General features: G+C 47.5%; 1 protein-coding gene across 1 annotated transcript in view; it reads left to right on the forward strand.

Moving 5' to 3' along the window:
- LOC137316335 (NACHT, LRR and PYD domains-containing protein 3-like) overlaps positions 1 to 27,483 on the forward strand; it is a 302,370-nt gene that overhangs the window by 178,998 nt on the left and 95,889 nt on the right. Inside the window, exon 8 of the mRNA XM_067980401.1 lies at positions 21,010 to 21,180. Within this exon, the coding sequence (XP_067836502.1) occupies positions 21,010 to 21,180 (171 nt within the window). The remainder of the gene's footprint in view (positions 1 to 21,009; positions 21,181 to 27,483) is intronic.

The following is a 27,483-nucleotide window of genomic DNA, read 5'->3' on the forward strand; positions in this document are numbered from 1 at the left end:
GGTGGATGGGGACCGGTTGATAGTCTCCAGTCCCTTGGACTCTCCAATCAGTCAGGTCGCGACCCCGCCGGATTGCTGACATCAAACAAGCATCTGGGCCCGCGCTGAGTTGGTGAAACGGCCGAAAGGGTTTAAAAATCTGGAGGCACGTGACCCTTTCTGCAGTCGGTCAATCAAGTGCGGTGTCTGTGGGGTAGGCGTTCATTTGTCCCGAGTAGGCAGAGCGCATATCCCACCACGAATGGGCCCAGGGTGGGGGGGAGTGGGTTGGGGAGGACATGGGGAGGGAATTTTCAATCGGGATTGATGCAATAGGGACCAAAACTATGGGGGGAGAGGGAGAATGACAGAGAGCCCCTTACTTTAATCAGTGATGGTTGCAGGGAGGGGAGAGGGAGAATGAAACAGAGTCCCTTACTTTAATCAGTGATGGGTGGGGGGAGGGGGAGAGTGAGAATGACAGAGAGCCCCTTACTTTAATCAGTGATAGGCGGGGGGAGGGGGAGAGGGAGAATGAGAGAGAGCCCCTTACATTAATGAGTGATGGGTGGAGGGAGGGGAGAGGGAGAATGACAGAGAGCCCCTTACTTTAATCAGTGATGGGTGGGGGAGGGGGAGAGGGAGAATGACAGAGAGCCCCTTACTTTAATCAGTGATTGGTGGGGGAGGGGGGAGAGGGAGAATGAGTGAGAGCCCCTTACTTTAGTCAGTGATGGGCGGGGTGAGGGGGAGCGGGAGAATGACAGAAAGCCCCTTAATTTAATCAGCGATTGGTGGGTGAGAGGGTGGGGAGGGAGAATGGCAGAGAGCCCCTTAATTTAATCAGTGATTGGTGGGTGGAGGGTGAGAGGGAGAATGACAGAGAACCCTTTACTTTAATCAATGATGGGCGGGGGGAGGGGGAGAGGTAGAATGACAGACAGCCCCTTCCTTTAATCAGCGATGGGCGCGGGAAGGTGGAGATGGAGAATGGCAGAGAGCCCCTTACTTTAATCAGTGATGGGCGGGGAGAGGGGGAGAGGGAGAATGAGAGAGAGCCCCTTACATTAATCAGTGATGGGTGGGGGAGTGGGAGAGGGAGAATGACAGAGAACCCTTTGCTTTAATCAGTGATGGGCAGGGGGAGGAGGGTGAGTGAGAATGACAGAGAGCCCCTTACTTTAAACAGTGTTGGGCGGGGGAAGGGGAGGGGGAGAATGACAGAGAGCCCCTTACTTTAATCAGTGATGGGTGGGGGGAGGGGGAGAGGAAGAATGAGAGAGAGCCCCTTACTTTAATCAGTGATGGGCGGGGGGAGGGTGAGATGGAGAATGACAGCGAGCCCCTTACTTTAATCAGTGACGGGGGGAGGGTGAGAGGGAGAATGACAGAGAGTCCCTTACTTTAATCAGTGTTGGGTCGGGGAGAGGGAGAGGAAGAATGAGAGTGAGCCCCTTACTTTCATCAGTGATGGGTGGGGGGAGGGGTGAGAGGGATGATGACAGGGTGCCCCTTACTTTAATCAGTGATTGGCGATGGGAGGGGGCAGAGATAGAATGACATAGAAACCCTTACTTAAAACTGTACTATTGGTTTACGTGTTTTGATGTAAAATTCTGACTGTTCAGATTTCCCTCATCCCTGATCTACTTCCATTGACTTCAATAATAGGGCGGCAGAAGCAGATTCGTTTTTTAAATCCCGCCAATGACTCAACGTATAACTGTTGCTCTGTCTGTCCAGTCGCTCGCGGTGAAATGACGCAGTTTAGTAATGGAATTGGATAAATATTTGAAAAGGAGAAAGTTTGCAGGGCCATGGGGAAAGTGCAGATGAATCTGAAAAAAAATGGATAACTCTTTCAAAGAGCCAGCACAGACACCAGGGGCCGAAAGGCCTCCTTCTGTGTTGTTTGATTTAAATCAATGGGGTGATTGTAAATCGAAGCATTCATATCATTTGAGCACTTAATAGGAAAGTTAACTCGCATCAAACCCACGTGAATCAGCTGGTCGGAAGAGTAAAGGCAACGCGAGGTTTCGGGTTATGCCCCACACGATATTTATATTTCAATAACATTTAGCGGAAGAGGTGACAGCGAGGTTGATGTGCGCTGATACTTCCTGGAGGCTCCATTCAGATTGTGTCGAGCGGAGAGCAAGGCGGGGAGATCAGCCGAATCCCCATAGTATCAGAGTCCTGACTGGGGACAGGAAGAGCAAGGCGGGGAGATCAGCCGAATCCCGGAGTATCAGAGTCCTGACTGGGGACAGGGAGAGCAAGGCGGGGAGATCAGCCGAATCCCCGAGTATCAGAGTCCTGACTGGGGACAGGAAGAGCAAGGCGGGGAGATCAGCCGAATCCCGGAGTATCAGAGTCCTGACTGGGGACAGGGAGAGCAAGGCGGGGAGATCAACCGAATCCCGGAGTATCAGAGTCCGGACTGGGGACAGGGAGAGCAAGGCGGGGAGATCAGCCGAATCCCGGAGTATCAGAGTCCGGACTGGGGACAGGGAGAACAAGGCGGAGAGATCAGCCAAATCCCCGACTACCAGAGTCCTGACGAGGGACAGGAAGAGCAAGGAGGGGGGATCAGCCGAATCCCCGAGTATCAGAGTCCTGACTGGGGACAGGAGCCGTGCGGACCAGATCACATGTCGCTTCAGTCTTTTCAATGGATGAATTGGGTGAGTGACTGAGAATGTTTCAGAGTGGAGGATTATAAAGGGAAAGGAGAGAGTGAAAGTGATGGATTGGAGAAAAAGATGGGGAAATGAAAGGGGCACCTTAGTTATTTGGACTCGGAGTCTACTATTATATAGAAGGAAAAACATGAATCCATGAAGTGCAGATCTCTCGTCTTTCTCTCGTCACACATACGGATCTGGGTGGCAACCAGATGGTGATCAGAATTAAAGATAAAACCTAATGTAGAGAATTAATCAACACCAAATGCGGGTGACCCCATTATTCTCAGGTGGATGTTGGGGTCGAATTGAAACCCAGAGCGACTTTAATCAGAACACAATGGGATTGAATAAACCTTCTGGTAAAAAATTAAACTGAACGGGGAACTGAGTGGGTCTCAAAATGTCTGCCCCTGAGCGACACAAAGTAACAGTAAAATGCTGAAACTTGCAGAGACAGAAGCGAACGGTTTCCGTTTGCGGGAACTCACTTCCTCAAACTGTTTATCGATAAGAGTAAGAGGCTTTTGCACTTTGCATGTAATCTGCACTTGCTGTGTCTGATTGAACATTTGGTATGGACACGTGTCTTCTGGCAATTTAACTTGTTAAATCCCGGTCTGTGTAGGATTTTAGAAGTGTTTGATGGTTAAAGGTTAGTTTTCATCATCCTGCCGCTTCTCCCCAACTGAAAATACACACAGATACTCAGTCACTCACTGATACACAAGGCATCCTCTGTCTCTTTCTCTCACACACACACTCACTCAGATATCCAGAGCCATTGTCTCTCTCTCTGCGTCTCACATACACACGCACTCAGTCAGTCCCTCACTGATACACTGAGTGTCTCCCTCCATCACATATACACACACCTGCTCAGAGTCACTCAGATATACAGACGCACCCTTTGTCTCTCTCTCTGTATGTGTCTCTCTCATACTGACACACTCAATTAGTTGTTCACAGATATACTATGTATCTGGCTCTCTCAGATAAACATACATTCAGAGTCTCACAGAGTTATACAGAGGCATCCATTGTCTCTCTCTCACATTCATACAATCCTCAGTTGCCCACTGATAAAATCTGTTTCACTCTCATATACACACACATTCAGATGCACTCACTGATATCGACAGGCATTCACTTCCCCTATCTCTCTCCATCAAACACACAAAGAGTCACTGACTGATATACACACGTCTGCTCTCTATCTCATATGGTACACTGCCATCGTTTGGGGTCGGTGCCCAAGAGTGCCTGCCCCGCCCCTTTTGTAAGGAATAGTAAACTGCCATTCTGTGGTGACATAGTGCCCTCCCCGCTCCTTTGTGTCAGACACGGTGCACAGACATCGTGTGGTGACACAGCGCACTCCCGCCCCCTTGTGCCATAAACGGTACACAGCCGTCCTGTGGTGACACAGTGCGCTCCCCGCCCACTTGTACCATACACGGTGCATTGCCATCCTTTGGTGACACCGTGCCCTCCCCAAAGTGTGTGTCCTTTAATCATATCCATTGTGTTTGGAGAGTGGCCCCGATAAATTTTCAACTCTAATTCCCCATCAACTACTGATATTTTTGGAGATAGTGATTTGATTTATCCTAAAACTAAGAGTAGGCCATATTTGTTCACACATTCTACTTCAAATCATTCAGTTACTGATCCTGATTCTCTCTAATCAGAGATATTTTCTTAAAGGCATGAGAATGAGTTGTAACCTCTAGTCAAGTTGTGCACATCAATGACCATTTAGAGCAAAATAGAAACAAGTTAATTGCTGAGAGCTTCTATTTTCTCTTGTTCTCTTAAATATGGTCAACGTTCCCTCCATATTCCCACACAGAGATGTTGTTATTACAGTTAATACCTATTTGACGGTAATGCATTCTTATTAAAATGTCTCACTTGTGGTTACAAACGTTCCTTCCCCACCCCACATGCCAGCACTTTGGAATTTGCAGCTAACTGGAGACACATCCAGTCTCTGAGTCAGGAACTGTCAATTCAAGACGGTTAGAAACCCACTCCACAGCTGTAAACAGGAGATTTACTCATCGGAGTGTCCACACTAAAGAGTAACACTCACAGCAAGCGAAATCTCTTCTTTCTGTGAGAAATCAGTCCCATGTTATGTTATGTTATGTAAATATTCAGTGAAGTGAACTCACTGCAATAGTCACACTTCCCAGTCACGGTGTTGGGGCAGTACAGCTGCCTTCTGTGGGTAGAACCATGTCGCTGTGGATATTGTCCCATCAACTCTCCCTGTTGTCGATGATGCCAGTAAAATACACTTGGAAACTTGGAGTCTCGCCCCTCGATGGAGTTCAGGCAGAAAATATAAAGGAATGGCCACTGATTCACAAATAGCAAATGCGATCCTAAAAACAATGACGGGACATTGAGAAGGAATTGCCTCTAACTGGGGTTGGAGTATGAAACGATCACATATTGTGGTCGGGGTGGTAAAGAGACATGGAATGTGAGAACAGAGTTCCTCAAACAGTGTGTTTATTCAATCAAATATTTGATATTCAATTGTTTAAGTTTCAATTACTTTTATTTTAATAATACATTAGAGGGAAAGTGCTGATTAGATTCTCCTTCACACCGTCAGTATTGGTCTCATTTTCTGCACTGCCATAATTAGATCTCCCGGTGAATGAAGGAGTGATTGAGAAAAGTCCACAGCTGGAAGTAAACAGGGATTGTAGACTGAGGAACAACAGCAGGTGAATCAGCACAGCATTGTGAGAGCAGCAACCAGAGAGAACCCTTCCGATTCAAAGAGCTTCCATAGATCGACTGGGGAGAAAGGTAAGAGAAAGTTCCATTTACTTAGATAAACACTGGTCCTGTAGACAGTACACAAAGGTTACAAGGTAAGGGTGGAAATGGTGAGAATGAGGCTGTGAGAGTCTGATCACCGAGTACAATTATCCAGCATGAGGCCGTGCAATGAAACGTGAAGTGAGATCAGTTTCTGTCTCAAAACACACAGTTACAAATTAATCTTGTGTGTGTTTTAGAGTGAAGGGGTTTGATCTGAGAGGTGACTCCAGTCTGAGGCAGAGCCCAGCAGATATACAGTGTCTCCCCGCCCCCAGCACCAACTCGGAAATAACCCACCTTTATAGCCCCCATAATATCGATATTACACTTTGAGTTAAGGTAGTGCCAGACAGTGTTACCGGATTGAAATATATTTCATAACCAACAATCAAAATCAATCATCTGACAATTCTGAACTGGATACTGGGTTTCACATAATGTTATTTCCCATCAGTAAATCGATTTCTGGATTTCACAATTGTAGTTGAATTAAATGATTATCATTTAAATATAAACTGGTGATAAAATAATACGTAAATCTTATTTAATGGATTGTAAAAATTCTTCCTATTGATTATTTTGTGTGTTGTCAGAATAATGTTCTGGGTGATCACCTGTTCCAGCTCCCGGCCTCGGCCGAGGGTTCTTTTTATTAAACTGAGAGCGATGTTTGTCCCGATACAATCCAGATTCATTTCCCTGCTCTTTGATTTGATAGAAGTGTTCAAAATCATGGCGATTTAGATAAAGTAAATAAAGAGAAACTGTTCCCATTGGCGGAAGGATCAAGAACCAGATGACACACATTTAGGGTGATTGGAGAAAGAACCAAATGCAGTGAGTTTAATGATCTGGAATGCGCTGCCTGACAGGGTGGTGGAAGCAGATTCAATAGTAAATTTCAAAAGCGAATTGGATAAATTGTGTAAGGGAAAATATTTGCAGGTCTACATGGAAAGAGCGGGGGAATGGGACCAACTGGAATGCTCTTAAAAAGAGCCGGCACAGGATCGATGGCCTGAATGGCCTCCTTCGATGCTGTAATCATTCCGTTATTCTATCGAATTCCATTTTGAAAGTTACTATTGAATCTGCTTCCAACACCCGTTCAAGTAGTGCATTCCAGATCATAATATCTGGCCGCATCAAAATGAAAATCTCCATCTCCCCCCGCCTGCTTCTTTTGTCAATTATCTTAAATCTGTGTCCCCTGGTTATCGACACATTCATCTTAAAAGCCTTTTTCTAACCGTCCGTTTATCGATTAATAAATATCTTTAATCTAACTTAACAGGTATAAATAGAGGACCGTGTTTTAATATGTGATTTTAAAACATCACTGAGACAGGTCCTTTAGATTAAAGTACAAGTCTGGCGTGTAAAGTTACTTTCATATTATAAAGAGATCATTTTCAGTAATACCATTGTTAAGAAATGGTGGGGTTATAATATGTGTTCTACGAAAAGCAAATATAATTGCAGCGACACAAAGTTCAAAACATTTCTTTCCATTTGGCGGCTGTAAGTTGTCAGCGAGCTCAAGGAACGGAAACGAGATCTGTTGCATCGCCCCCCTCTGCTGACAGCGGTTTGTAACCTGGAGACTGGGGAGTAAAGTAGATCTGTTGCATCGGCCGCCTCTGCTGACAGCAGTTTGTAACCTGGAGACTGGGGGATAAAGTAGATCTGTTGCATCGCCCCCCTCTGCTGACTGAGGTTTGTAACCTGGAGACTGGGGGATAAAGTAGATCTGTTGCATCGCCCCCCTCTGCTGACTGAGGTTTGTAACCTGAAGACTGGAGGGTAAAGTCAATCTCCCCTCTTTCTCTCGTCACACACACGGTTCTGGGTGGAAACCAGATGGTGATCAGAATTAAAGATAAAACCTAATGCATAGAATCAATCAACACCAAATGCGGGTGACCCCATTATTCTCAGGTGGATGTTAGGGACGAATTGAAACCCAGATCTACTTTAATCAAAAAGCACTGGGATTGAAGAAGCCTTCTGGTAAAAAAATCACACTGAAGGGGGAACTGAGTGGGTCTCAACATTTATGCCCGAGTGACACAAAGTAAAAGCAAAATGCTGAAACTCGCAGAGACAGAAGCGAAAGTTTTCCGTTTGTGGGAACCTCACTTCCTCCAACTTTAGATCGATATGAGGAAGAGGTTTCTGATCTTTTGCCCCGAGACGCCACTTGCTGTGTCTGATCCAACCTGTGATATGGACACGTGTCTTCTGGCAATTTAACTTGTTCGATCCCTGTCTGTTTCGGATTTTACAAATTGTTGATGGTTAAAGGTCGGGTTTCATCATCCTGGCACTTCTCCCCACACAAAACATTCAGTCACTCACTGATGTTCAGAGGCATCCTCTCTCTCTCTCTCACTCATTGATGTTCAGAGGCATCTTCTCTCTCTCACACTCATTGATATTCAGAGGCATCCTCTCTCTCCCACACTCACTCAGTCATTCACTGATAGACACACACATCCTCTCTCACTGTCTCTCTCACAGGGTACACTGCCATCGTGTGGTGACACAATGCCTTCCCCAAAGTGTATGACACTGTGTATCATTACTCGTTTGTTTCACACTCCACCCAATGACATTATACAGGAACAGGAGGACGCCGTTCAGCCCCTCGAACCTGTCCCGTCACTCTATTAGATCGTAACCGATCTGTACCTCAACTCCATTTCCCGCCTTAGCTGCATGTCACCTTAATATACCTAATAAAAGGGTAGATTTCATTACCTGTTACTTTGTGCTGAAAACAGAATCTGACCCTATTGGGGAACTGGAAACCAGGGACACAGACAGACTCAGTGAGTGAGGAAAACTGTGGGAGATGGTGTTTTATGTGGGCAAGTGTGAGGTCATCCACTTTGGATCAGAAAAAGACACATTCCCCTTTGTGTCTGGAGAGGCCCCGAGAGATGTTTCCCCTCAATTCCCCACCAACTATCGATAGTTTCAGTGATTGGGTTTATCCTAAGACGAAGAGTGGGCCGTATTTCTGGTCATTCATTCCTTTCTGGTGCAAAAACACAAAAGGAAACGTGGCTCCGCCGAGGCTAACAAAAGAGATTAAGGATAGATTCAAAGAAGAGTCATATAAAGTTACCAGAAAAAGCAGCAAACCTGAGGATTGGGAGCAGTTTAGAATTCAGCGAAAAAGGACCAAGATGATTAAGAGGAAAAACAGAGTATGAGAGTAAACGTGGAAGGAACATAAAAGTGGACTGTAAAATCTTCTACAAGTATTTAAAAAGAAAAAGATTAGTGAAGACAAATGTGAGTCCATCACGGTCAGAAGCGGGAGAATTTATGGTGGAGAACAAGGACTCAGTGGGTTTCACTGGGCAGCTGTCTGTTTCACACCTGATGTGGAACGTTGATCATAACACTCGTGAAATGCTCGATCCCAGAGCTAACAAATGTTGTACTGATGGGGGAGGAGGGACTTGGTATCATGTTTAACAAGGCAACGCTCTCCTCATTTTAATATTTCTGTCTAACTTCATATTAATATATTTATTACAGAGCATCAGAATCTGGGAATCTGTCACCACCATGGCTGAAGGTTCAAACAGGGGAGGAGATCCAACATCTTCAACAAGAATGAGAATAGACACAGGTAGGTTCAAAAATTCATCAAAATATAATTTCTGACCTCACAAAGGGTCCAGATCACGAGCAGTAACCTGCAGCTCACCACAGGAAGAGGTAACAGCACAGATACTGTGCAGATAGAGGGAAGTGAGTGACCATCTAGAGGGACAGTGCAGTCACAGGTGGAGGGATCTCCTGAGTACTGGAACTGTCCAATAGATAACTGGTGTTGGGTACTGTAAGGTGGATAGAGACAGCGTCTCAGAGGATTAACAGTGTGAGACCGGGGAGCAGGTGGACACCCCGAGTGGGGCAGGGGTGAGAGGCAGGTGGGGCACAGCAATAGGAAAGCGATAGTGGTGGGAGATTCTATAGTCTGGGAATATACAGACTCTTCTGCAGCCCTGAGCAGGTTCCAAATGGTAAGTTGCCTCCCTCGTGTCAGAGGGAAAAATTTCCAGGAACAGGTGGGACGATCTCTGGAAAGGAAAGGGGAGCAGAGAATAGTCATGGTCGGACCCAATAACATGGATAGAAATACGATTATACAGGGAATATTGAGACTGAGGCTCGACACATTAAACAAGGCCTTCAGGTGTTGATCTCTGGATTGTTTTACGGTGGGCCACTTAAAGAGGGAAATATGCGGCAGGTCAATGTGTGGCTGCAGGGCTGGAGCAGGAGGGAAGGGTTCACGGTCTTGGGGATAGAGTGAGTTCAGGGAGAAGGGAAGGGACGGTCACGGTCTGAACCGAGCAACAATGATTTTACAGACTGGGTGAATGGAGCAGGAGGGAAGGGTTCACGGTCTTGGGGACTAGAGTGAGTTCAGGGAGAAGGGAAGGGACGGTCACGGTCTGAACCGACCAACAATGGTTTTACAGACTGGGTGAATGGAGCAGCGGGAAGGTTTCAGTTGATATGACCGGAGAGGGGGAACTATCTGGATCTGAGACTTAAGCGTGGAATTAATAAAACTGTTGGGGCAGGAACAGATGATTTATGAAGTAATGAAATGATATTGGCAGGAAAAAGGGTAGGAGGTTTTTAAGTATTGCGAGATAAAGTTATGGATGTCGAGGGGGGAAAGAAAAACGAATTATAGGTAAATTACCCCCAAAATCGGAGTTTGGATTAAGTTATGTGTCTATGAATGTACAAATCATTCCAAACACATTTGGAAAGTCAGAATCATAAGAGATATGGTCCAGGAGCTATCAGACCACATGGTTTAGGTTTACACGGATTCAGCGAAATCTTCCTGGTTATAACATTTTGCGGGGAGATTAATGAAGATTCTAACACTGATGGTGTTAGTGGGAATGTCGGTGTACTGGAGGAGGATGTCAGAGATAACTGGAGAAGGATTTGGATCTGAGAAAAGTAGAGAAGCGGCTGGACCTACAACCAATGCGGTTAAATGAAGTCAGGGAGGAGACTTTGGAAATAAAAACGGATTAGAAAGAGACAAAGAAATGTATCTGTTCAAGAGGGAGAGAAGGTAAACCCGGTAACTGGAGATCAATTAGTGTACGTCAGCAGTGGGCAAACTCCTCAAATCTGTCATTCCAGGTCGAATTAATGAACATTTAGAGACACGGGATGATCAGGGGAGGCTGGAACTGATTCGCTGTAGACAAGCCGTGTTTCACATATTTAAACACCGGTTTTTAAGAATTGACTGTACGGAACGATGGAAGGCAGCACATGCGGTGTTTATCGGTTTTCAGAAGGTGTTTGATAATGTGACTCACAGGAGGCTTCAGCCGTTTGGTATAAGAGGAAATGTAGCCGCCCGGATAGAAAGTCGATAATGTGTTTAGTTTTCTCCATTTTTGTTCACAGATCCGAACACTGCAATCACTGAGTTCCTGACAAAGTGCGACGATTACCTGCTGTTCCAGTTGACGAAATTCTATCGGGACAGAATAGAACAGGCGATTGAAGAGGGGGTGGAGGGACTCAGTCTCATGTTAACAGGCGAGGACCATTTCAGTGGACAAGAATATCACGTAAGTGGAATGGGCACAGAATGAGTTTGGATTATTTAAAAGTAACAGAAGTGACAGAATATCACATCTTAGAATCATAGAATGTTACAGGACAGAAACAGGCCAAATAGGGAAGAAGTGCATAAAACTGAATATATTTGAATCTGAACCAATGATAGGAAGAGATGATAATACCCAAATGGATCAGTCAATATCTGCACAGAGAAAGGACAGGGTAACGACAACAGCAACATGCATTTATACAGCGCCTTTTCACAGAAGCGATTATCAAACAAAATTTGACACCAAACCACATGAAGAGATATTCGGAGAGGTGATCAAAAGCTTGGTCAAAGAGGCAGGTCTTAAAGGAAAGGAGAGAGAGGTAGAGAGGCGGAGATGTTTAGGGAGAGAATTTTCACAGCTTATGGACTCGGCAGTTGAAGGCAAAACCACCAATGATGGAGCAACGACAATCGGGGATGCACAAGAGGCCAGAATTGGAGGATGGCAGAGATCTGAGGGGTTTGTAGGGCTGGAGGAGGTTACAGAGATAGGGAGAGGCAACGTCATGGTAGGATTTGTGCACAGCGATGAGAATTTTAAAATCGATCAGTTTCCGGATCGGGAGCCAATGTAGGTCGGCGAGCACAGGGGTGTTGGGTGAACGGGACTTGGTGTGAGTTAGGCTGTGGGAAGCAGAGTTTTGGATGAGCTCAAATTTACGGAGGCTGGAAGGTGGGAGGCCGGCCAGGAGACCATTGGAATGGTGGAGTGTGGAAGTGACAAAGGGATGGTTTCGGTCTTCCCAATATTTAATTGGAGGAAATTTCCTCCGGACGCAACTATTCCGATGCTCTCCTGGCCGGCTTCCCATTCTCCGCCTTCTTTAAACTTCAACACATCCAAAACGCTGCTGCCTGTAACCTGTCCCTCGCCCATCCCGCTCACCCCTCACTCCTGTGCTCGTTCACCTATCGCAGTTCTCGAATAACTTCAATTTTCAATTCCCATCCTCCTTTTTAAATCACTTCATGGTGCCGCCCCTCACTAGAAATCTATATTGCTCTGACTCTGGCATCTTATGCCTCTCCCCATCGCCCGACCAGCGGTGGCCTAGCATTCTGTAGTTTTTGGACCCAGGCTCTGGAATTCACTCCCTAAACCCCTCCACCTCTCTACCTCCCTCTTCTGCTGAAAATTTGATTCTTTATCCAGCTTTTGGTTACCCCGAATAATATGCCTTCCTTTGTCTCGGGCCCATTGTATGATTCCACTCCTGTGAATCGCTGTGGGACATTTTTCTACATTAAAGGTGCTATGTTTTTGTTGATGAATCAAGATGTTTACAGAATATTTTGCCCATGTTCAGAATGGATCAGTACCCGGCCCAGTGATTACTTTCAGTGCTCAATATAAACTGGGAGATCCCATCACGGAGCAGCTCCTTTCCTTCTCATTATCAGTCTTTGTCTTTCACTCCACTCAATATAAACTGGGAGATCCCACCACGGAGCAGCTCCTTTCTCTTTGGGGATAGAATCTAAAAACAGGGAGGTATTGGGGCAGTTATATAAGGTATTGGTGAGACCGCACCTGGAATACTGCATACAGCTTTAGTCTCCATACTTAAGAAAATACATACTTGCTCTTGAGGCAGTACAAAGAAGTTTCACTCGGTTAATCCCAGGGATGAGGGGGCGGACGTATGAGGAGAGGTTGAGTAGATTGGGACTCTACTCATTGGAGTTCCGAAAAATGAGAGGCGATCTTATTGAAACATATAAGATTGTGAAGGGGCTTGATCGGGTTGATGCAGTAAGGATGTTCCCAAGGTTGGGTGAAACTAGAACTAGGGGGCATAATCTTAGAATAAGGGGCTGCTCTTTCAAAACTGAGATGAGGAGAAACTTGTTCACTCAGAGGGTAGTAGGTCTGTGGAATTTGCTGCCCCAGGAAGCTGTGGAAGCTACATCATTAAATAAATTTAAAACAGAAATAGACAGTTTCCTAAAAGTAAAGGGAATTAGGGGTTATGGAGATCGGGCAGGAAATTGGACATGAATTTAGATTTGAGTTTAGGATCAGATCAGCCATGATCTTATTGAATGGTGGAGCAGGCTCGAGGGGCCGATTGGCCTACTGCTGCTCCTATTTCTTATTCTCAGTTTTTGTCTTTCACTCCACTCCTCAATATAAACTGGGAGATCCCATCAGAGAGCAGCTCCTTTCCTTCATTCTCAATCTTTGTCTTTCACTCCACTCCTCAATATTTTCATTATTATTCTTTACAGAAAGTCACTGAGCTCGCGGTGAAGGGAAACAGGGCGGACAGTTCCAAACTTCTCCTAAATCTGGTGATGGAGAAAGGCTCTCAGGCCCGAAGGGTGATGTGGGAATCCTTTCTGAAAATGCACAGGTTACCAAAGTTGGTCAAAATACTGAAAGAGATGCAGAAACTTGGTACGGTAAAATCACACACTGAATTCAATTTCAGATTGAAACATTGCAGAATTTACTATAATATTACACAGATCTGATTTCATGAAAGCTCATTGATTTATACAGGTCCTGATCCATTTGATGATATGGACATCGGACGAGGTTTATCTGAAATACCCAGTCACCTGAAAGGTAAGTGATGAAATGGGGATTTCAAACCGTTTGTTTCACTCCTGAGAATCAGAATGTTTGACTGTAGTCTTTTGTTTAGAGATTGTCAGAATCTGGGAATCAGAAATTCAAAGGGTGGAGGAAAGAGAATAAAAGTTCATTTCGATTCGTCGTTAATCCCGTGAAACTACTTGCATCTGGCAGGATCCTAATACACTGCAGCGCTTTATATTCGTCTGTGAGATGCCCTGGTATAGCAGGAAAAAAATGCTTTGCGCAGCTTGAAGATAAAAGTCACTACTTGTTTTGAATTATTGGTAAGTTTGTATTACACCAATTAATCCAACTGCATACATTCCTGGCAGGATCCTGAAACGCTATGAATCCCCTGACACACCTGGCAGGATCCTGATACACTGTGAATCCCCATACACACCTGGTATGATCCTGTTACACTGTGAATTCTCATACACACCTGGCAGGATCCTGATACAGTGTCAATTCCCATACACACCTGGCAGAATCCCGATACACTGTGAATTCTCATACACACCTTGCAGGATCCCGATACACTGTGAATTCTCATACACACCTGGCAGGATCCTGATATACTGTGAATCCCCAGACACACCTGGCAGGATCCTGATACACTGTCAATCCCCACACACACCTGGCAGGATCCTGATACACTATGAATCCCCATACACACCTGACAGGATCCAGATACACTGTGAATTCTCATACACACCTGGCAGGATCCTGATACACTGTGAATCCCCATGCACACCTGGCAGGATCCTGATACACTGTGAATCCCCTTACACACCTGGCAGGATCCTGATACACTGTGAATCCCCCTACACACCTGGCAGGATCCTGATACACTGTGAATCCCCATACACACCTGACAGGATCCTGTTACACTGTGAATTCTCATACACACCTGGCAGGATCCTGATACACTGTGAATCCCCATGCACATCTGGCAGGATCCTGATACACTGTGAATCCCCTTACACACCTGGCAGGATCCTGATACACTGTGAATCTCCTTACACACCTGGCAGGATCCTGATATACTGTGAAACCCCTTACACACCTGGCAGGATCCTGGTACACTGTGAATCTCCTTGCACACCTGGCAGGATCCTGATATACTGTGAAACCCCATACACACCTGGCAGGATCATGATATACTGTCAATCCCCATACACACCTGGCAGGATCCTGATATACTGTCAATCCCCTTACACACCTAGCAGGATCCTAATATACTGTCAATCCCCATACACACCTGGCAGGATCCTGATACACTGTGAATCCCCATACACACCTGGCAGGATCCTGATACACTGTGAATCCCCTTACACACCTCGCAGGATTCTGATACACTGTGAATCCCCTTACACACCTCGCAGGAACCTGATACACTGTGAATCCTCATACACACCTGGCAGGATCCCGATACATTGTGAATCCTCATACACACCCGGCAAGAACCTTTTGCACTGTGAATCCCACAGTGCAAAAGGTTCTTGCCGGGTGTGTATGATGATTCACAATGTATCGGGATCCTGCCAGGTGTGCACCGCACAGATGCTCTAGGCTCAAATTTAATGAGCAGTGCCTTGAGCCAGATGTTATGGGTTACCTGGCACCCCCTCCCAGAAATCTTCCCACCATCAGCTAGAGGGAAAGAGGTGGAGAAATGCGAAATATTAAAATGTTATCATTTCACAGCACAGAATGAGACGTTAAAGTGTTCGATCTGATCTCAGAAGATGTGCAGATGTTAACACAATAGATCTTTAATCCGTGGAGGGAAAGACAATATTCAGGGTAATTCAGAAGTTATGGGTTAACTTCCGAATGGCAGAGAAAGTGAGAACCTTATTCTGCTCAAAGAATAGTCCTTTAACTCAGGGGTCTTTTTAGACCCAATGTAATGACTAATGGAAAGAGATTTGTAATTTCCCAAACCTTCATTATAGGAAATTCAGACCAAAATGGAACAATGGAGTGTAATTATTGGGTGAACAATTGAAATGAACTGTGAATGTTTTCTGCTCCACCAGCACACTGAATGATGTGGGCAGTAATTCTAATTCTAATCGATGATATGACAGGACTGTTATAAAAACACATTTAATGAATGTACGTGAAAAACTGCTGCAAAATTGTTCACAATTTCTGAAACACAATATAAGAGGAGAATGAGTAGAGACAGGAAAAGGCCATTTGGCCCATATAAGCCTGTCCCTAAGAGAGATGACACCAACTCCCCCTCCTCTCAGTGTATCCGTCACACATTCAATTATCCCTTTACCCCACTTACACTGCCCTTTTAGTGTCCTTCCCATGTTTCTCTGGCCCTATGTGTGAGAAAATTACCCTGACTTCCCTTTTCCGATATTAATTATTGTGTTGTTTGTGAGCCTGTTTCCGGTTTCCATTCAGTATATTCAAGACTGAGATCGATAGATGTTTGGACACGAAGGGAATCAGTGGATAAGGGAATTGGGCGGGAAAGTGGATTTCAGGTAGATCAGACATGATCTGATTGACTGCTGGAGCAGGCTTATGGCCCACTCCTCCTATTTCTTATGTTCTTTTGTCCTAACTAATGTTGGGAATTCCATTAAAACATTTCAATTCCGAAGTTTCTTGCCCAAACAAAATACATCAAACCCTCTCACCATTCCTTCAACCTAAAGTCCAAATACCTTAATTCATCTTTCTGATTCGCCTCTGTACCTTCAGAATGGCAGTAATCTTTACCTGTGATCAGGTGACGATAGAAATGCATGTAATATCCCAGATAACCCCACCGAGTCCGAAAACAACAGCAACTTAACTCCTGTCTATTCAATCTTTCACTCTCCCAGTGCACACAATATCCCAGATAACCTGCCCGAGGTCTGATACAATAACAGTGGAACTTCTGTCCATTCACAGTCTATCCCTCTCCCAGTGCTCACAATATCTCAGATAACCTGCCCGAGGTCTGATACAATAACAGTGGAACTTCTGTCCATTCACAGTCTGTCCGTCTCCCAGTGCCCACAATATCCCAGATAACCTGCCCGAGGTCTGATACAATAACAGTGGAACTTCTGTCCATTCACAGTCTGTCCCTCTCCCAGTGCCCACAATATCACAGAAAACCTGCCCGAGGTCTGATACAATAACAGTGGAACTTCTGTCCATTCTTCGCCTGTCCCTCTCCCAGTGCCCACAATATCACAGAAAACCTGCCCAAGCTCTGATACAATAACAGTGGAACTTCTGTCCATTCACAGTCTATCCCTCTCCCAATGCACACAATAACCTATTTCCCATTTCCGCAAAAGGTTAGCACCTCTGACGGTTTCATAGGATAATCCACTAGAACCTCCAGTTTCGTAGAACCAGAATCACATTTAGATTTGTAATGAGATGTCCATGGTTCAGGCCAGGTCTGATAGTATTAATCATCAGATGGAAAATATCACTTTCACAGAAATCTCCATGTGCAGTCAATATTTGAATCGTGAGGACTTGAAACTTCTCTCAGCCGTTATTCACTTTCAAGCGAGGTTTTCAGTAACTGAGTTTAATTTCCTGCTCGCACCTCTATTGAAGCTGCAAATTCAATCTCGGAACATTTTACTGAATAGTAAAGTGATATTGAGAATTTGGTTTTATGCCAATACAACTAACATTAAGAATCACTTTCTGTCTGTTCTAATTGAAGATGTTCAACAGAAACACAAGGAAACACTCCGGGTCCAAACTGAAACACTGAAAGTGAACACGATCCTAATAAAGGAAAAGGTTAAGATTTTCCAGCTGGTCACTCTATACACTGAGCTAACGGTTATTTCTACTGTTCGAGATCGGACACTTGTCGAACATGAACTACTGGCAAGAGGCCGAGACCATGAAGAGTGGAGAGAGAAACATCTCCGGAGAGAACTGGAAAAAATCCGAACTGATCAATTGTTCCAGAGCAGTTTTTCCCAGAGAAAATCCAAATCTGGGAGTACAGCAGCAGTGAGCGGAGTCGCGGGGATTGGAAAAACAACAATGGTACAAAAGATTGTTTATGACTGGGCCACTGGGAAAATATACCCACACCTTCAATTTGTTTTCAGTTTTAAATTCCGGGATTTGAACGCTATTAACTGTAGAATAAACCTGAGGAATCTGATACTGGATTTGTATCCTTACTTTGGGAATATTCTGGGAGAGCTCTGGAAGAACCCAGAGGGATTACTGTTTATATTCGATGGTTTAGATGAATTCAAGGACAGTATCGATTTTGCTGACAATCGGAGAAATACAGAGGCTGATTACATCTGCACAGATCCTGAAGACCAGTGTGAAGTGTCTGACATTGTGTACAGTTTAATACATCACAAGCTGCTCCCAGGATGTTCAGTGCTAGTGACCACCCGCCCCACTGAATTACATGTATTGGAAAAGGCTGAGATCAGTGTTTGGGCTGAAATCCTGGGATTTGTTGGTGAGGAACGGAAGGAATATTTCAACAAGTTTTTTGAAGATCAGTCGGTGGCAGCAGCTGTTTTCAAACATGTGGAGGAGAACGAGATCCTGTACACCATGTGTTACAACCCTTCCTACTGCTGGATCCTCGGTCTGTCACTGGGTCCCTTCTTCACACAAAGAGACAGGAAACAGCAGAAAGTTCCCAAGACCATCACCCAACTATATTCCTACTATATTTATAACATTCTGAAAAACCATGGCCGAGAGATTGAATCCCCCCGTGATGTGTTACTGAAGATCGGTGAGATGGCCTACACAGGAGTCTCCGAGAAGAAGATTGTGTTTAGAGGTGGAGATTTGATCAAGTACAATCTGCAACCTTCCCAGTTCCTGTCTGGGTTCATGATGGAACTTTTGGGGAGAGATGATTCTGCCCAGAGTGTGGTTTACACATTCCCGCACCTCACCATCCAAGAGTTTGTAGCCGCACTCGCACAATTCCTGACTCCAGATCCAGGGGACATCCGGAAACTCCTCAGTGAAGCCCACAACAAGGATGATGGGCGATTTGAGATATTTCTCCGTTTTGTTGCTGGGCTCTCCTCCTCACAGTCAGCTCGGCCCCTGGAGGAGTTTCTGGGTCCATTTCTTCATCAATCAATCTGCAGAGTGATTGACTGGGTGAAGGAGATGATTGAAGGACAGATCAGAAAGAGCGGTAGTAAAACTGGTAAAAGGAACCTCCTGAACACACTCCACTACCTGTTTGAGTCTCAGAATACAGCACTGGCTCGGGCCACAGTGGGATCTGTGGAAACACTTACATTTGGAGACAGGGAAGCAGAGTGCACATTGCAACTGACCCCGATTGACTGTGCGGTGCTCTCTCATGTCATTGGACTCTGTGATACAATAAAATACCTCGATCTAGAGTACTGCTCCATTCAGTGTGAAGGATTCCAGCGGCTGGGACCCGTACTGCACAAATGCCAGGTGTTGAGGTAACTGTTTATTTGTCTCTAACTGTCAGGCCAATTGTAGAACAGTCACGGATTGTATTGTTGCTCCGTAATGAAGGGAAACAAACAGTTCAGTTAAACCAGAGAGAAGCAGATTCAACACAAATATGACAAATGATAAGATGATCGGTTAGTAATTCCCTGAGGACTGGAGAATCTAAAATGGATCCTTGTGAACAAGTGGGGATTTTACAGTCTTTATCGGATCAGTAAATACAGGTCACTGAAAGAGTCTGATAATTTAATTGCAATAAATGATATTTGTTGCTGTTTTTCTCACTGCCTGAGTTACGCCCATTGAAGAGGCTCCTTCTCACTGTTACTTACACTGAGACCGACACTAACTGCAGCAGTCCGTGTGTCGGAGCATCCCACCCTCTTACCGAGGTGTGGGGGCAAGTGACCGTCACCGGACTGTCAACGTGTGTAGGAGAGGGAAGCAGAAACACCAAACATTCAGTAACAAAGAGCAAAACACAGCTTTCGGGCAGTCAACCGCCAGTGGGCGAGCTGAGCTTTCCCCGCAGGACAGTGGTCCGTTATCTTAACTCATCAATGACACAGCCCTTCACACTCTCCAACACATCCACCATCTCTTCACCCAGCTGGCAGCACTCGTGCCTCTGAGTCAGAAGGTCGTGGATTCAGGCCCCTCGCTCATTAATCCAGGCCGACACTTCAGTGGGATTTAGGAGCTGAAATCTGCCGGTAAAAATGTTCAAATCTAATGGGTTGTGAGGGATTAGCCCAGGAGTGCAGACACATACCGGCCAGCGGTGTGGCCCCACACACAGCGGGAGGTTCCTGGGTTAACGAGAGGCAGTGAACCCGGGAATTTCCCATAATCTGCCCCCTGTTTGTGAGGCCCCGCTCGGGGACGGAACTTCAGAAAATTCCCCACAAATTGTCGGGCCCGTTTCACCTGAAATAAATGTAGAGCCAGTTGAATGGAAATAAAGTGAGAGACTCCCCTCCCCTATAAACTAGGAGTAAAGGGACATTTAAAACTTGTAACAGGACGGAATAAACTCTCCTTGTTACATGAAATCCTGTGGGACGGATTTTACAGCCGTTTCACAATATAACTCACCCCGAGATATTACACAGATTAATATAATACTGCATAAAGTACAGGGAATCACCGCTTTATCATTTAATTCAGGGAAAATCGATGGATTCCCATAAAATCTGGGATTTGAGAAGCAGCAGAAATGAGACAATTTCGCCAAACTTGACGGGATCGGCCACTGATCTCCAGGAGGGTAATTCTGATCATCAGGAAATGAGACCGGACTGAGGGACATTTATAGGCTTCACACAGACAACACTTTATTTAATAAATACATTTACTGACAGTCCCTGAATATATGGGGAGCTGGGCAGAGTGAGATTCATTGTCAGTGACAGGGAAATCTGGTTATTAATTTCCAGAAGATTTTTCAATTGTTTCCTGCTATATCAGAGATAAATTGTGTCAGGTCAGGGATTGGATTCAGTTTGTTTCTCACTTTCTGTCTGTTTGTATTTAGACTGGGGGCCAATAAACTGCGAGATTCAGGAGTGAAACTATTGTCTGCGGCTCTGAGGAACCCAGACTGTAAAATACTGAGACTGTGGTAAGTACCAGACTGTGTGAGATTGTGTTTATAATAACTGGAAGTCGAACACTGTACATTAATCTCAGTATCAGTAATAATAATACAAATAAACTTTGGGAATTTACTCTGATTCCTGTTATCTCTGATCGTCTCTCTCTCTCTCTCTGATCTCCAGGTTATGGGATAACGGTCTCACAGCTTCTTGTACCGAGGATCTCTCCTCCGCTCTCAGTACAAACCGGTCACTGACGGCACTGAACGTGGGTTGCAATAACCTGGGAGATTCAGGAGTGAAACTATTGTCTGCGGCTCTGAGGAACCCGGACTGTAAAATACAGGAACTGGAGTAAGTATCAGACTGTGTGAGATGGTGTTCATAATAACTGGAAGTCTGACACGGTACATTAATGTCAGTATAAGTAATAATAATACAAATAAATACTGTACATTATTAGTATCAGTAATTGTGTTATTAATTAACACTGGGGATTCAACCTGATTCCTGTTATTTCTCTCTCTCTGATCCACAGTATAAGTGATAACCGTCTCACAGATTCTTGCGCCGAGGATCTCTACTCCGCTCTCAGAACAAACCGGTCACTGACATGGCTGAATCTGAGAACAAACTCCTTCACAGACCAATCTGTCCCCGCTCTCCGCTCCCTCATACTGACCTGCAGGAGTCTGGAGTGGATCCAGTGAGTTTAAAGTAATATATAAAATATCAATGTCATTCAGTCCCTTTTATGGGTAATATTTGTCTGTAATTATTATTGAAATATTAACCGCAGTTTCCCTGTTATTTACACTGTTGTTCAATCTGTTTATTTCCTGTTTAATCTTTAATCTGTTTCAGGCTGGTGGAGAATCAGTTCAGTCCAAACGGAAAGAGACAACTGGAGTCACTGCGGGAATCCAGACACAGACTGAGTGTGGTAGTGTGAACATTTCAATTTATAACCATTCCTGGTCTCATTATATGAACATTTCAATTTATAACCATTTCTGGTCTTATTCTATGAACATTTCAATTTATAACCATTCCTGGTCTCATTATATGAACATTTCAATTGATAACCATTCCTGGTCTCATTATATGAACATTTCAATTTATAACCATTCCTGGTCTCATTATATGAACATTTCAATTTATAACCATTCCTGGTCTCATTATATGAACATTTCAATTTATAACCATTTCTGGTCTTATTCTATGAACATTTCAATTTATAACCATTCCTGGTCTCATTATATGAACATTTCAATTTATAACCATTCCTGGTCTCATGATGTGAATATTTTTGGCCGATTCTCTGTCCCTCCCCTTTAACCGGCCTCGCTCCAGGTTTAAATCCGAACGGCCCTTTAACGGTTTCCAGCTCGAGCTGAGCGAGCGTCGTCTCCCATTGTGAAGTCAGAGGCCCAGCGACAGGGTCACGAGACTCAGTCACCCGGTCCCCCAGCGCTGATTCTGCCGGATATCCGGGGCTGGATGGTCCCCAATGGGGCACTGGGTCAATGTACAGACAGGAAGGGCCCAGGGTGGGGCTCAGTCTGGGCTGCAGTGGGACACTGGGTCAATGTACAGACAGGAAGGGCACAGGGTGGGGCTCAGTCTGGGCTGCAGTGGGAGACTGGGTCAATGTACAGACAGGAAGGGCCCAGGGTGGGGCTCAGTCTGGGCTGGAGTGGGACACTGGGTCAATGTACAGACAGGAAGGGCCCAGGGTGGGGCTCAGTCTGGGCTGCAGTGGGACACAGGGTCAATGTACAGACAGGAAGGGCCCAGGGTGGGGCTCAGTCTGGGCTGCAGTGGGACACTGGGTCAATGTACAGACAGGAAGGGCCCAGGGTGGGGCTCAGTCTGGGCTGCAGTGGGACACTGGGTCAATGTACAGACAGGAAGGGCCCAGGGTGGGGCTCAGTCTGGGCTGTAGAGGGACACTGGGTCAATGTACAGACAGGAAGGGCCCAGGGTGGGTCTCAGTCTGGGCTGCAGTGGGACACTGGGTCAATGTACAGACAGGAAGGGCCCAGGGTGGGGCTCAGTCTGGGCTGCAGTGGGACACTGGGTCAATGTACAGACAGGAATGGCCCAGGGTGGGGCTCAGTCTGGGCTGCAGTGGGACACTGGGTCAATGTACAGACAGGAAAGGCCCAGGGTGGGGCTCAGTCTGGGCTGCAGTGGGACACTGGGTCAATGTACAGACAGGAATGGCCCAGGGTGGGGCTCAGTCTGGGCTGCAGTGGGACACTGGGTCAATGTACAGACAGGAAAGGCCCAGGGTGGGGCTCAGTCTGGGCTGCAGTGGGACACTGGGTCAATGTACAGGCAGGAAGGGCCCAGGGTGGGGCTCAGTCTGGGCTGCAGTGGGACAATGGGTCAATGTACAGACAGGAATGGCCCAGGGTGGGGCTCAGTCTGGGCTGCAGTGGGACACTGGGTCAATGTACAGACAGGAAAGGCCCAGGGTGGGGCTCAGTCTGGGCTGCAGTGGGACACTGGGTCAATGTACAGACAGGAAGGGCCCAGGGTGGGGCTCAGTCTGGGCTGCAGTGGGACACTGGGTCAATGTACAGACAGGAAGGGCCCAGGGTGGGGTTCAGTCTGGGCTGCAGTGGGACACTGGGTCAATGTACAGACAGGAAGGGCCCAGGGTGGGGCTCAGTCTGGGCTGCAGTGGGACACTGGGTCAATGTGCAGAAAGTAAGGGCCCAGGGTGGGGCTCAGTCTGGGCTGCAGTGGGACACTGGGTCAATGTACAGACAGGAAGGGCCCAGGGTGGGGCTCAGTCTGGGCTGCAGTGGGACACTGGGTCAATGTACAGACAGGAATGGTCCAGGGTGGGGCTCAGTCTGGGCTGCAGTGGGACACTGGGTCAATGTACAGACAGGAAAGGCCCAGGGTGGGGCTCAGTCTGGGCTGCAGTGGGACACTGGGTCAATGTGCAGACAGTAAGGGCCCAGGGTGGGGCTCAGTCTGGGCTGCAGTGGGACACTGGGTCAATGTACAGACAGGAAGGGCCCAGGGTGGGGCTCAGTCTGGGCTGCAGTGGGACACTGGGTCAATGTACAGACAGGAATGGCCCAGGGTGGGGCTCAGTATGGGCTGCAGTGGGATACTGGGTCAATGTACAGACAGGAAAGGCCCAGGGTGGGGCTCAGTCTGGGCTGCAGTGGGACACTGGGTCAATGTACAGACAGGAATGGCCCAGGGTGGGGCTCAGTCTGGGCTGCAGTGGGACACTGGGTCAATGTACAGACAGGAAAGGCCCAGGGTGGGGCTCAGTCTGGGCTGCAGTGGGACACTGGGTCAATGTACAGGCAGGAAGGGCCCAGGGTGGGGCTCAGTCTGGGCTGCAGTGGGACAATGGGTCAATGTACAGACAGGAATGGCCCAGGGTGGGGCTCAGTCTGGGCTGCAGTGGGACACTGGGTCAATGTACAGACAGGAAAGGCCCAGGGTGGGGCTCAGTCTGGGCTGCAGTGGGACACTGGGTCAATGTACAGACAGGAAGGGCCCAGGGTGGGGCTCAGTCTGGGCTGCAGTGGGACACTGGGTCAATGTACAGACAGGAAGGGCCCAGGGTGGGGTTCAGTCTGGGCTGCAGTGGGACACTGGGTCAATGTACAGACAGGAAGGGCCCAGGGTGGGGCTCAGTCTGGGCTGCAGTGGGACACTGGGTCAATGTGCAGACAGTAAGGGCCCAGGGTGGGGCTCAGTCTGGGCTGCAGTGGGACACTGGGTCAATGTACAGACAGGAATGGCCCAGGGTGGGGCTCAGTCTGGGCTGCAGTGGGACACTGGGTCAATGTACAGACAGGAAAGGCCCAGGGTGGGGCTCAGTCTGGGCTGCAGTGGGACACTGGGTCAATGTACAGGCAGGAAGGGCCCAGGGTGGGGCTCAGTCTGGGCTGCAGTGGGACAATGGGTCAATGTACAGACAGGAATGGCCCAGGGTGGGGCTCAGTCTGGGCTGCAGTGGGACACTGGGTCAATGTACAGACAGGAAAGGCCCAGGGTGGGGCTCAGTCTGGGCTGCAGTGGGACACTGGGTCAATGTACAGACAGGAAGGGCCCAGGGTGGGGCTCAGTCTGGGCTGCAGTGGGACACTGGGTCAATGTACAGACAGGAAGGGCCCAGGGTGGGGTTCAGTCTGGGCTGCAGTGGGACACTGGGTCAATGTACAGACAGGAAGGGCCCAGGGTGGGGCTCAGTCTGGGCTGCAGTGGGACACTGGGTCAATGTGCAGACAGTAAGGGCCCAGGGTGGGGCTCAGTCTGGGCTGCAGTGGGACACTGGGTCAATGTACAGACAGGAAGGGCCCAGGGTGGGGCTCAGTCTGGGCTGCAGTGGGACACTGGGTCAATGTACAGACAGGAATGGCCCAGGGTGGGGCTCAGTCTGGGCTGCAGTGGGACACTGGGTCAATGTACAGACAGGAAAGGCCCAGGGTGGGGCTCAGTCTGGGCTGCAGTGGGACACTGGGTCAATGTACAGACAGGAATGGCCCAGGGTGGGGCTCAGTCTGGGCTGCAGTGGGACACTGGGTCAATGTACAGACCCGAAAGGCCCAGGGTGGGGCTCAGTCTGGGCTGCAGTGGGACACTGGGTCAATGTACAGGCAGGAAGGGCCCAGGGTGGGGCTCAGTCTGGGCTGCAGTGGGACAATGGGTCAATGTACAGACAGGAATTGCCCAGGGTGGGGCTCAGTCTGGGCTGCAGTGGGACACTGGGTCAATGTACAGACAGGAAAGGCCCAGGGTGGGGCTCAGTCTGGGCTGCAGTGGGACACTGGGTCAATGTACAGACAGGAAGGGCCCAGGGTGGGGCTCAGTCTGGGCTGCAGTGGGACACTGGGTCAATGTACAGACAGGAAGGGCCCAGGGTGGGGCTCATTCTGGGCTGCAGTGGGGCACTGGGTCAATGTACAGACAGGAAGGGCCCAGGGTTGGGCTCAGTCTGGGCTGGAGTGGGGCACTGGGTCAATGTACAGAGTGGAAGGGCCCAGGGTGGGGCTCAGTCTGGGCTGCAGTGGGACACTGGGTCAATGTACAGAGAGGAAGGGCCCAGGGTGGGGCTCAGTCTGGGCTGCAGTGGGACACTGGGTCAATGTACAGACAGGAAGGGCCCAGGGTGGGGCTCAGTCTGGGCTGCAGTGAGACACTGGGTCAATGTACAGACAGGAAGGGTCCAGGGTGGGGCTCAGTCTGGGCTGGAGTGGGGCACTGGGTCAATGTACAGAGAGGAAGGGCCCAGGGTGGGGCTCAGTCTGGGCTGCAGTGGGACACTGGGTCAATGTACAGACAGGAAGGGTCCAGGGTGGGGCTCAGTCTGGGCTGGAGTGGGACACTGGGTCAATGTACAGAGAGGAAGGGCCCAGGGTGGGGCTCAGTCTGGGCTGCAGTGGGACACTGGGTCAATGTACAGAGGGGAAGGGCCCAGGGTGGGGCTCAGTCTGGGCTGCAGTGGGACACTGGGTCAATGTACAGACAGGAAGGGCCCAGGGTGGGGCTCAGTCTGGGCTGCAGTGGGGCACTGGGTCAATGTACAGACAGGAAGAGCCCAGGGTGGGGCTCAGTCTGGGCTGCAGTGGGACACTGGGTCAATGTACAGAGAGGAAGGGCCCACGGTGGGGCTCAGTCTGGGCAGCAGTGGGATACTGGGTCAATGTACAGACAGGAAGGGCCCAGGATGGGGCTCATTCTGGGCTGCAGTGGGACACTGGGTCAAAGTACAGACAGGAAGGTCCCAGGGTGGGGCTCAGTCTGGGCTGCAGTGGGACACTCGGTCAATGTTGGATCAATGTTCATCGGGACACCAGGGACTCCCCATGTCTTCTTGTGTTCGTGTTGCTGGATCCGTTCCGTCCACCAAAACGGGCAGAGGGGTCCATCTGATCGTTAAAAGCAACATTCAATTGAAAATAAAATCAGTCAGAGCAGAAAACGAGCTGCCAATTCACTATCGCCCGTTTTGCTCTCACGCCCGGGGTGAATTTATTCTCTCATCGATTCATTCGGCTGGCGATCTTATGGGGTCAATTGTCAGATATCTGAACAGTGAATCCTGAATAAGTCTCACCAATCTGCAGTCGTGTCAGACACTGATCTGAACTATAATGTGATAATCAGTGATCCAGCTAATCCTGAATTACCGTGATACTCTCAGCTGCTTTTGCAATCTGTTATTCATTGTTTTATGTATCTGCCTATTAATTATGTTTTTAAATTCTCAGATGGCCCTGTCTACAACTGTTTATACGTATTATTATTGGTATACTCAAAGTTTAAATAATGATAATTATGAATTCCAAGTCAATAAATCGCTGTTGTGCATGATTTTCCCTCTGCCTTCTTTGAAGATTTGGTCAGAAAGTGTTAATCCATTCACTCAGCAGTTTGTGGGGATCCGAATTAATGGTCGGTGAGGTGAACTCATCCAATCTGAGCTGGGAGATGTAAGACAGTTCAGCGAGCAATATTAGGCATCATTCACTTCTCGACATGGGTCACAATCGAACAGGAACATGTTAAACCGAGGCCCCAAAACCAGGGCCCAGAGAAGAAATTAAACCCCAGGGCAGTGAACAGACCGAACTGACGTGGGCCCTGTTTGGTTGCAGCCTGAGCAGGAGACCTCGGTTG

The sequence above is a fragment of the Heptranchias perlo genome, unplaced genomic scaffold, assembly GCF_035084215.1.
Source record: "Heptranchias perlo isolate sHepPer1 unplaced genomic scaffold, sHepPer1.hap1 HAP1_SCAFFOLD_59, whole genome shotgun sequence".
Lineage (NCBI taxonomy): Eukaryota > Metazoa > Chordata > Chondrichthyes > Hexanchiformes > Hexanchidae > Heptranchias > Heptranchias perlo.